At 34.8% G+C, this 12,759-nt stretch overlaps 1 protein-coding gene across 3 annotated transcripts in view; it reads left to right on the forward strand.

The window, feature by feature from the left end:
- The window catches only part of LOC127726618 (beta-1,4-N-acetylgalactosaminyltransferase bre-4-like), a 40,197-nt gene extending 33,984 nt beyond the window's left edge, over positions 1-6,213 (forward strand). For all 3 annotated transcript variants that reach the window (XM_052234038.1, XM_052234036.1, XM_052234035.1), the window contains exons 4-8: positions 1,695-1,882; positions 2,719-2,841; positions 3,445-3,549; positions 4,597-4,735; positions 5,778-6,213. In XM_052234038.1, coding sequence (XP_052089998.1) covers positions 1,695-1,882; positions 2,719-2,841; positions 3,445-3,549; positions 4,597-4,735; positions 5,778-5,795 — 573 coding nt within the window. In that variant the 3' untranslated portion in view covers positions 5,796-6,213. The remainder of the gene's footprint in view (positions 1-1,694; positions 1,883-2,718; positions 2,842-3,444; positions 3,550-4,596; positions 4,736-5,777) is intronic.
- The last annotated feature ends 6,546 nt before the right edge of the window (positions 6,214-12,759 follow it).

The raw sequence follows: 12,759 nt of genomic DNA on the forward strand, positions 1-12,759 counted from the left end.
TACATATACATATATAAACTGATCTTGTAATTCATAGCTATGCGTGGCCGTTGTAGACCGTTTTGATACTGATCTTGTAATTCATAGCTATGCGTGGCCGTTGTAGACCGATTTGATACTGATCTTGTAATTCATAGCTATGCGTGGCCGTTGTAGACCGTTTTGATACTGATCTTGTAATTCATAGCCATACGTGGCTTGTAATTCATAGCTATGCGTGGCCGTTGTAGACCGTTTTGATACTGATCTTGTAATTCATAGCTATGCGTGGCCGTTGTAGACCGTTTTGATACTGATCTTGTAATTCATAGCTATGCGTGGCCGTTGAAGACCGTTTTGATACTGATCTTGTAATTCATAGCTATGCGTGTCCGTTGTAGACCGTTTTGATACTGATCTTGTAATTCATAGCTGTGCGTGGCCGTTGTAGACCGTTTTGATACTGATCTTATAATTCATAGCTATGCGTGGCCGTTGTAGACCGTTTTGATACTGATCTTATAATTCATAGCTATGCGTGGCCGTTGTAGACCGTTTTGATACTAAACTTGTAATTCATAGCTATACGTGGCTGTTGTAGACCGTTTTGATACTGATCTTGTAATTCATAGCTATGCGTGGCTGTTGTAGACCGTTTTGATACTGATCTTGTAATTCATAGCTATGCGTGGCCGTTGTAGACCGTTTTGATACTGATCTTGTAATTAATAGCTATGCGTGGCCGTTGTAGACCGTTTTGATACAGTGACGCCAATTTTTTTTTATTTTAGCGTTCCGGATTAAGTAAATCATGAAAGACTGTCCTTCTTTTTCATTTATTGTCCTTATTCATAATTTGGAACCCCCACTTTTTTTTTGGCCGATCAATGCATTTGAATCGGGACATATGGTTGGAACCCCCCCCCCCCCCCCCCCCCCCCCTTTTCTCCGGGGTTGGGACCGCCCCCTTTTTTTTAAATGGCTGAATCCGCCCCTGGATTGGAATAACTTTTTTTAAATTGTCACATTGTGAAATAAATTCACGAGAAGTTGGACCTCCCTCTTTTTTAGCCTCCGGTTTCGAGCATTTTGCTTGTTAAAAGGCTAAACTGGGTATATTTCTGTACAAGGCATGAGGAACTTCATAAGTTGATGCATAGACAAATTTAATTCATATCTTTACTACGACAACATTATATAACATTGAGGTCACACAAATTGTTTCATATATTTGTTTATTCCATGGATACATTTAAGTATTATATTGGCCAACTCGTCTAGACCTTTGTTGATTGATAAAGACACCGACAGCCTTTTTTACATTTTAGATTAATTTAAAACATTTGAAAAGACATTTAGAGTCATAATGTTTTAAATCAGTTATTTTCGTAGTCGGGTAAAGTAAAAAGTCAATCAGCTGATAACCAAGTTGGAGTTGTGATATATTTGATATATGAGGGAATTGATGGGGTTTACAGAACAGAGAATAGATTATTTTTTTGGGTCCATTTTTATCTATTCTTTATATTTTAGCACCCCATTTTTCTCTATTCTTTATTTTTTGGGGTCCATTTTTATCTATTCTTTATATACTTCGCCCATTATTCTCTATTCTGTAAACCCCCATCCAGACTCTCATAATTTGAATCGCGCAGCAAATCGATAGCTTTTAAATTGTGAACCCATAATCATATCGTACATGTCTAACGTTTCAGAATGGAAGTTCAAAATTTAATCGTGCCATGCTGATGAACATTGGGTATGCAGAAGCAATGAAGATACATGACTATCAGTGTTTTGTCTTCCATGATGTGGACTTGATTCCAGAAAACGACAAAAATATTTACAACTGTCCAAAACAACCAAGACATATGTCAGTTGCAATAGATAAATTCAAATACCGGTAAGAATTATAAGGTCTTATATTGGGAAGTCTTCTTGGAAACATTTTGACAGTTATATTTTAGACACATTACAGTGAGATTTTAGACACATGACAGTGAGATTTTAGACACATTGCAGTGAGATTTTACACATTTTAGACACATCACAGTGAGATTTTAGATACATTACAGTGAGATTTATAAAATAATTTTATTTTATGTCTCCCGCTTTCACAAACCGTCTACGACTCTAAAACTAAATTTTGTGAACTGGTGCTTGTATATCTTGTATGGCTCACGGATCTCTTTTTTTATAGAGAGCAAAGCGAGATGAAGTTGATGCATGTGAAAATTCTTTGTTAGCCTTGTCTTTCTAAAGGTTCATTAAAGGGATTTTCGAACAGGGTTAACTCAGTTAAAACAATTCTAGTTAACAAATAGTTCTACGTATTAAAGATTCAGTTTTACATTCGCTTATTTATGACAGTTTTCCAGATTGATATCAAAGGACCAGTCTAAACCACTGGTACAAGTTTAAACACAGGGTAAAACTTGGTTTGTGAAAACTATCAATTGTTTTTTTAACGTATTACTGTCTGTTAATGACTCAAGTTTGTCAAAAGCGTGTTTTAATTAAAGTAATTATTGCCCAAGCTTTAATTGTTAATGTTGTCTTTTTTTATATGTGCATGTCTTTCTCGGTGACCTTGTACTGGCCTTTGTCCAGTTAGGTTTATATTTTTCCTCATTTTTGATGTTTCATGTTACAATTTTGCTTCGGAACTCTTGTGAGTTCTTCGCTTATCGAAGCATACACAGTTATAGTATGAGATTAGAAATGTGAAATATTTTTTAGATTGCCTTACACAGCAATATTTGGAGGCGTATCATCTTTAACAAAGGAACAGTTCCAAAAAGTCAACGGATTTCCGAACAGATATTTTGGCTGGGGAGGTGAAGACGATGATATGTGGAATAGGTAAGGAGTATTTTGTAAGAAAGAAATTATATTCACATCCATACGGCATCCATTTTGGATTGGAATAGTACTATAAGGGTCTAAATGGGGGAGGGTTTTTTTTCCAGAATAGCGAATAATGGGAAAACAATAGAGAATATTGTTAGTAAAATAGTCCAAGAATGGGCCGAAAATGTAAGAGTAGAGAAAAATTGGCCAAAATAAGGAATAGAGAAATATATCCCGATAGTAAGGAATGGAGAAAACTGAGCTAAAAAATAAAGAATAAAGAATAATGGACAATGAATAAACAACAGAGAAAAAAAGCTTAAGCAATTGAAGAGTATACAGAAATGAAGAACCCCCTGACCTTCCGAGATCTATCTACTTCGCTGGAAGTGAACACATTTTTATCCTGCTGTATTTTAACTGACTTTCCTAGTATTTGTGATCAAAATAAACAAGAACGGCCTTTCTTGGTTGCCAATACTCAAGGTCACACGTCAAAAAAAGAGATCAGACATCTCTGAAAAGAAATTTTCCTCCATTGATCGATTGAACAAGAAAAGAGAGACAACTCAATTTTTCATATTCTTTTCATTTTATGATTTTTTTTCTTTTTAGAATTCACAACGCTGGATATAAAGTGATCCGATATGCTATGGAAATAGCTCGTTATAAAATGATTAAACATGGAACTGAAACAGGAAATAAAGCTAATCCTGGAAGGTAATGACGAATGACTGAAATCAAATTCATTTTAAAAAAATTTCAAGACATATCATTCATTTCAGTTAAATTGCAGAAGCCTCGATTTCATGAATTTCCTCTATTTGTAATTCAATGTTAATAGAAGTTTCTATCTGACAACTTCATTGATACTTGCAGCATATTATTTGTATTTCTAAGGTACCATATTAATATTTTGCTATACAATTTCTATAGCCTGAAATCAACAAATATATTCAAATGTTCCTTTACTAATATAAACAAGTACAGCTTGCCATTTTAACATGTAAGCTAGATATTTTTAATGTACTTTTTTAGTATACGTGAAATAGTCAACGGATTGATTTAACATCCAGTGGCAAATATTACATACATTTTCTGGTAGTGGAATTGGATTATAATAAATCTTCAAAGTAAAGGGAAATACTGTAAACCAACTTATTTTCGCGGATACTTTATTTCGCGTTTATCCCTTTCTAGCCCATTTCGCGGCGGTTTAATTTCGCGATTCTGAAATTTACTTGTTGCAGTCAGATAAATAAGGAAAAATCCAAGTTTTACATATTCGCGACTATTTATATTTGCGATATTTTTCTACTCGCGAAAGTTGCGAAAATTAGTTGGTTTACAGTAGTTCTACCTTTAAGTTAAGACCCATGTAGTACAATGTAGTGGGCAACTCTATTAAGGTATATACATGGAGGTATTTTTTCAACTGCTTGTGGGAACGTGGCAGAATGATGGGTGCAATGGCTGCCCCAAATCTAGGTGGTAAGGTCAAAACTTTCGAGGTTAAAAATTCCTCCAGAAGCTAAAAAGACAATTGCTCTTGTGTTTTGATTCAACATTAAGCTCAAGCACTATCACCATTCATTAAGCACTATCACCATTAATTTAGCACTATCACCATTCATTAAGCACTATCACCATTCATTAAGCACTATCACCATTCATTAAGATTAATATTACTTCTGATGAAGGTTTAAACAGTATTTTTGAACTCGGAAAAACCTGCATGATTATAGCATTTATCATTATTCATTACAGGTTTAAAATGCTGAAAGAAAGTAAAAAATATTTTAAAACAGATGGCATTAATAGCCTAAAATATAAAGTATTAAAGATAGACTTTAACCATCTCTATACACGAGTCGTTGTTGACATAGATGAAAAAGAAGTTATGGCGGTATGTAGAAATATTTTATTTGTATTCTTGCTTTTCATTGAAAAAAAAGTTGTAAAAAAGTCTCATAAGAAAAATATATCGGTATAAAATGACCGTATCCATATTTTGAATTTAGATGAAACATACAAATATCACCAACAGTAAAACTTGATAGAGAACTTTTTTTTTTTACATAGGCCAAAAGCAAAAATGAGACTAGATGCAGGGAAACGGTAACGTGTTTACACATTTGAGTATCTGGTAACGTGTCATCACTATTTGATATCTTTAAACTTGTGATATATGTTAACGTGTCATTACAATACGATATCTGTTTACTTGTGATATCTGTTAACGTTTCATCACAATACGATATATGTTAACTTGTGATATATGTTAACGTGTCATCACAATACGATCTCTGTTAACTTGTGATATCTGTTAACGTGTCATCACAATACGATATCTGTTAACTTATGATATCTGTAAACGTGTCATCACAATACGATATTTGTTAACTTGTGATATCTGTTAATGTGTCATCACAATACGATATCTGTTTACTTGTCGTGATATCTGTTAACGTGTAACTACTTCTTGATATTGTGTATCGTACATATGTCATCTTTGCATGATATTTGGTACGTGTCATCACTCCTTGATATTTGGTAACATATCATCACTCCTTGATATTTGGTAACGTATCATCGCTGTTTGATACATGTACCTGGTAACGTGTCGTCACTACATGAAATCAAGAAACGTGTCATTAGTACATGAAGTCAAGAAATGTGTCATAACTGCTTGATACATGTACCTGGTAACGTGTCGTCACTACATGAAATCAAACAAGAAACGTGTCATCACTGCTTGATATCTGGTAACGTTTAATCACTTTTCATATAACTACAGACTGTTCGGCATACTTTCCTTTTTTTATTTGCAGTGGAATTTTCAAGTGTGACATAGGCTTCATATATATGCAACTCATAACTACTATACGTAAACTTGCGAAAATTTCGTAATTTAAAATGTAAAAAAGTATATGTATTTTTTATTTTAGGGATTAAAAAGGTCATGACACCAACTTAGTGAAGAAGATACTACTCAAGTGTAAAGAAATAACGAATACACACTAAATGACGACAGATATATGGAGACACTCAATCGGATAATTCATTTATGGTGCATTATGGGGTAACTCTGCCGTTCTAGAAGATATTCATAACATTGCATTCAAACTGAAACTGTGTGGGTAGCATGAATTAGGATGACAGAAGAGGGATTATTTTTGATTCGACCATTTAAAGCAAAACCTTATGTACACTTTTTCAAATGAAAAATAAACGTTCTTGAAAATATGAAGTAACGTTTGAGACAGAGTGGTTAATCGTTTGTTTTTTTTATGAAGCATTGTTTAATGATTATAGATAGTTTGTTTGTGTTAAATTGTTTGCAACATTGTTTAACAGGTCGGGTACACTACATTTTATGGATACACATAATGCCCCCCCCCCCCCCCCCCCTATGTAATTTGTTTGTTTACATATAATCATTATTGTTTACGTTAGAGTGTGTTGCAATGCTTTATGGGTTTATTGCCACTTGATTACTTTCATATTTTACCCAGAACCACATGTGTCAAGCTCTTGGACTAAATCGTCCCTAGATCACGTATATAACAAGTCATTGCGAATAGTAATTTAGATGAACTAACTTTTAAAGTAGCTCCTGCCAAAAAATCAACACAACCAATGCAGATATTCTGCGTCTGTCTTTAAATCAGAGTGGCTTTGCAGCTGGAAACTCTGCGCAACCAGAGCATGCTTTATATTCGGCAGGATTACTATGAAAATAAGAAGATGTGGTATGATTGCCAATGAGACAACTCTAAGAGACCAAAAGACCATTTTACTATGTGTTTTTCTCAAGAGCATTGTTTTAAGAAAGGTATAAGAAAACATGATACGAAAATTCCTAGAGCACAGAGAAGCGTGTGTCCAGTTCTTCTAAAACGATTTAACTTGTTACCAAATTCGACGTGTTCGTAAGTGATAGTAAACTCGTAGTAGCACACAATGCATTGTAGTTCCTTGGATTGATTGGGCAATTTCTTAGAATGTGTAATTTGGGAAAATTAATACGCAAATATTTATACTTGACCTGAAAATTCTAGTTGTCTCGACCTGTGTAAAGATTATATGTGCCTTCTTATTGATCTCTTTACCAAAGAATAAATGAATCATGTTTTATTGCAGGAAAATTATTTTATTATTGTTATATATAATTTTATCCCCTGTAAATAACATATGGTCGCGCTTAGTGGAACAGAGCGCTGGCGCGATCAGTCATTATTGTATGTTAACTGAACAAAATGTTTTAAATCATTTTACACAAATATCTTTTTTTTAAATTAAATTATGTTTATATTTTTATTGATATTCTTTAAACATATTGAAGTGCCTTTCAAAAACAGAGTGTATGGATGTGGGTCCTTGATTTGAACAAGGATTTGTATAGATAGTTAACTACTAGTATACAAATCCTTGAATTGAGGGGGTGGATAGAGGTAAGGGAATATGGGAATGAAGGGGCTGGAAGCGGGAGTCAGGGGTGGGAACCGGGAGAAGAAAGGGGGAAATAAAAAAAGAAATATACTAGGAAAGTTTTTTTGACCGATTTTAGTCTAAGAGTAAAGGGGAGGGAAGTGGGAATCAAGGACCCCCTGTCCATCCCCTCTAATTTCTGTATTCTTTAAGTTTTTAAGACATTTTTTTTTATAATTAAAAATAACGCTTATTCTGAAAAATTCTCGTGAAAATGATTTTACAATTAAAATTTTCAGAATTTCTGTAATTAGATGATTTCTTATTCTGTATATTGTTCATTTGTGAAATAAGTGAAATATTATCTGATTCATTTATTTTCCACAGTTATTCTGTATACACTTGCACTCACTTTTTCTCTATTCTTCATATATTTTGCTATATATTCTCTGTTCATTTCCATATTTCTCTATTCATTACCAACCGCCTCGGTGGTCTCGTGGTTGCGTGTTCGCCTGGAGTGCGGGAGGTCGCGGGTTCGAACCCCGGCCGGTTCAAACTAATTATAAAGACTTTAAAATTGGTATTTGCTGCTTCTCCTAAGGAGTAAAAGCAAAGACTGGTTGGCTCGGAGTCAGAATAATGTGTCCAGGTAAGGTGACATGTTTTCCTGTGGACAGTTACCTTGTGAACTAGCACGTTAGAAATCCGACTCAATGCGTCGGTCTAGTACAAAGCAGGGTTAATATTCCAGTGGCGGATCTATAGGTGGAAGGGGGTGGGGTTTGGAACCCTCCTTTTTTTTTTTGACGATCAATGCATTTGAATGGGGACATATAGTTGGACCCCCCCCCCTTTATCCTTTTAAAAATGGCTGGATCCGCCCCTGATATTCATATTACATAAACATGTTCTCGTCCTGAATATGCATATTAATTTGCCGCTGGACGCGTTAAACAGCCATCCATTATCATCATCTATTCATTACCATATTTCTGTATTCTGTAAACTCCAACCATCCCCAAACAGGAATTGCAGTTAAAGAAAACAAACTGCACTACATTATATAAAAATAAGGAGATGAGGTATGATTGCCAATGAGTCAACTATCCACCAAAGTTCAAATAAAGTGAATGTAAGAGATTATGTTCAGTGGTAACTTGAATTGTGTTATTAGAATATGTAAAAAAAAAATATGCGTCTATTTGTCATCCAGTTTTAATGAGGGTCTGAATGGTGTTTACAGAATAGAGAATAATTGGGGGATGAAAAATAGAGAAAAATGAGATAAAAAATAAAGAATAGAGAATAATGGGGTACTATGATTGATAAATAAAGAATATAGAAAATAGCTTAAAACTTAAACAATACAGAAATGAAGACAGTCATCTATTTATATATTTGCTAAATGTTAATCCTGTAAACTGTGTTGGCTTTTATAGATGCCTTTCAATACATCCATACCGTGACCATTTTTCGTTATCATTTTAGGTATAACATGATGGTAAAGTTTGTTTATTTTTGTAAAATACATATTATTTATTCATTTATTGTATTGAAAATACATTTCATTATGCAACCATAAAATTAAGCACCCAAAAAATATGACAAAAACAGAAAAAAATGACGGCTGCTGTGCTTTGTATTTCTATTACATCATAGTGAGACGGTATTTTCAGACTCATTTTATGTTTTGAATCTGTTAAATCAATATTCAACGTTCTGATTAAGATAAGTCTATTTTAGAACGTGGTTTGAGTCAAATATATATCAAAGATCATACGGAAAATCATCGTTGAGTTATATTTATTTATAATGCATTGTGTTTTGTATCATTATTAAAATGTTGATAAACTGCTGTTTTTTTTTAATTTATGAATGGAATTTGAAAAGTTTAACGGGAATGAATTGCACTATTAACTGTTCACACATAATAAAATACCATGTGCACAACGATACCTAACAAGTTTCCTACCATTCAATATTAGCTGTGGAGGATTTGTGTTAACATTGATGTTTATCGGCAATTTGTACAGTTTTCCCTTTGATCTTACTGTCTAATATTTTTAAGATCATGGACAGGACTTGATACTCGAAAATATTAGGCAATGTCGTCATATATCAGTGCATCAACGTCGCGTGCTCAAGTCCATCCTCGTCAATTTTATCAATTAAATGCACGCGACTTCATTCATACAACCGAACAATTATCCCAACGTTTTGTACGCGTAAAAGTAGTTTTACTAACTATTTCATTTTACTTCATATTCTCAACAACAAAAAAATACAGTTATGACAAATTGCCGATAAACAGAATAATGACATTTTAGTTTTTGATACTGACTTCATCAGCTCGAATATCAGATCGCCCTAGCGGGCTCGCTTGATATTCTTGCTGATAAAGTCAGTATCAAAAACAAAAATGCCATTATTCTATACTTTGAAGTCATTTGTTAACAGGCAGACAGACAAAAAACATATATACCTACGTCTAATGGTAAAAGTGAGGGTGATCAGATACCAAGGGGACAACCGAATACCATAAATCGAAAAAATACAGACAAAAAAGTAATCTGGTTCTCGGCTGACTACTACACTTTGTTCATAGCGTAATACAAGCGGATTCCAGTTTAACAAAAAAGACGAACAAACATACAAACAAGTCCATAAAACACTTCACAGGAAGAAAAAAGAAAATGAGAAAAATTACCCAACCACACACCGATGGTGCACCCAGGAGGGGTCAGCAGTTCCCACTCCACTAATGACACCCGTCGTCTTAATATAATTATATGGTACATTTATGGTGCTTCTTTAAAAGCCCATCTTACACCTAATCAGGAAAGTAAAACGGTAAAGTTAACGTTAATCTGAGAAAAATAAAACTCATAAATTTGATGCGTCCGAAGCGATTTACCTTCATCAAGAACGCTCAAATCCAAAAATTTAAAAGCCAAAGGATGTATGCATATGAATCCTTGATTACTTGAAGAGATATATGACAAAAAGGAACTTTCAAAATCTAAGTCAACTTTGTCCAAGGGAGTTGGAACCTTAGTTTCCCAATAATAGTTTCTAAATGTATCAACGGAGAAATTTAAAATGGTATATTATTAACAAGTCAGTACCGAAGCACTGACTTTTGACCATGATTTGATGAGTACTGGATATCCATGATGTATATACCATGATCTGATGAGTACTCGATATCCATGATGTATATACCATGATCTGATGAGTACTAGATATCCATGATGTATATACCATGATCTGATGAGTACTGGATATCCATGATGTATATACCATGATCTGATGAGTACTCGATATCCATGATGTATATACCATGATCTGATGAGTACTGGATATCCATGATGTATATACCATGATCTGATGAGTACTGGATATCCATGATGTATATACCATGATCTGATGAGTACTTGATATCCATGATGTATATACCATGATCTGATGAGTACTGGATATCCATGATGTATATACCATGATCTGATGAGTACTGGATATCCATGATGTATTGACCTTGATCTGATGAGTACTGGATATCCATGATGTATATACCATGATCTGATGAATACTGGATATCTATGATGTATAAACTTGACTTTATACAACTCTATCCTTTTCGTTATGCATAGCAGACTACTGATTAATGAAGTATTAGTCCGCCAAGCCCTCTCACCTTATGTGATGGTCTAGAGGTTGTTCGCTATAGAATTTCAAAATAGTTTTCATAAATATTGGTTTTATTGATTAATAAGTATAAGTATCGGTTATTCTGAACATTGGTATCCTAAATATCAGCCACGAGTCACAATGTTATATTCACCCAGTTTTTTTGTGAGTGAGCGTGTGAGAACAAGCCTAAACGTTTTAGATTGTGTTGCTGATAAGTATAAGATTATCGGGTTTTCTACACATTTTCGACACAATGTGAAGCTTTTTAGCTAGTTCGCTGCGCTCTCTCTCCAAAAAGGTTCACATTGTGGCTCGCGGCTGATATTTTACGATATCTATACGAAGAAAACCCGATTATCCGTTTATCGTTCTATTTCTGGTCTTTTCCCCCTCCCTAAGACAGTTTTACGCTCTCCTCACACATTGTGACGTCGCTGATAACTTCTCCACAGACATTATGACGTCGCTGATAATGCCTGCTCTCGTCTCAAAGCCGTGATACGAGAATTACGGAGCGACTGAGCAGAGTGATATAGGCGTAGGAAAGGACGATAAGTTGTCATCTTACATTGTGACATCGCTGATAAGGTGTTCTTTCACATTGTGATGTCACTGATAAGATGTTCTTCCACATTGTGATGTCACTGATAAGGTGTTCTTTCACATTGTGATGTCACTGATAAGGTGTTCTTTCACATTGTGATGTCACTGATAAGATGTTCTCTCACAATGTGATGTCGCTAATAATGTGTTCTCTCACAATGTAATATTGCTGATAAGGTGTCCTCTCACATGTTCTCTCACAATGAGTTGTCGCTGATAAGGTGTTCTCTCATTGTGATCACGTTGATAAGGTGTTCTCTTACATGTTCTCTCATTGTGATGTCGCTGATAAGGTGTTCTCTCACATGTTCTCTCATTGTGATGTCGCTAATAAGGTGTTCTCAAAACATGTTCTCTCATTATGACGTCGCTGATAAGGTGTCCTCTCACATTGTGGTTTCGCTGATTAGGTGTTCTCTCTCATTGTGATCACGCTGATAAGGTGTATTCTCACATGTTCTCTCATTGTGATGTCGCTGATAAGGTGTTCTCTCACATGTTCTCTCATTGTAATGTCGCTGATAAGGTGTTCTCAAAACATGTTCTCTCATTATGACGTCGCTGATAAGGTGTCCTCTCACATTGTGGTGTCGCTGATTAGGTGTTCTCTCTCATTGTGATCACGCTGATAAGGTGTTCTCTCACATGTTCTCTCATTGTGATGTCGCTGATAAGGTGTTCTCTCACATGTTCTCTCATTGTGATGTCGCTGATAAGGTGTTCTCAAAACATGTTCTCTCATTATGACGTCGCTGATAAGGTGTCCTCTCACATTGTGGTGTCGCTGATAAGGTGTCCTCTCACATTGTGACGTCACTAACAAGATGTTCTCTCACATTGTGACGTCGCTGATAATTTCTGCTCTCAAATCAAAAGCTGTGATAACGAGAATTACGGAGCAACAGCAAGGTAATAAAGTCACAGAGGAGTATTTCAAGCAGAGTGCATACCAGTTTTTTTGTGATTTATTGTAAAGGAGTTTTGTTTCATTGAGACCAATACGCTATTCGGACACAGACTAATGCCAATCCTCCACTCGAGAAATGTTTTGAAAAATTATTTTGAGTACAAGCGGAATCGTTTAACGCGATGGGAATGAGAAAGCTATCGGATCTTGTATACTGTTATCGTCCTACAAATTCCATTACAAAGATGGAACCAACAAAATTAGATGCTTATAAATTTATACGCTCGAAGACAAAT

Source organism: Mytilus californianus, unplaced genomic scaffold (genome assembly GCF_021869535.1).
Source record: "Mytilus californianus isolate M0D057914Y unplaced genomic scaffold, xbMytCali1.0.p SCAF_18, whole genome shotgun sequence".
Taxonomy (NCBI): Eukaryota; Metazoa; Mollusca; class Bivalvia; order Mytilida; family Mytilidae; genus Mytilus; species Mytilus californianus.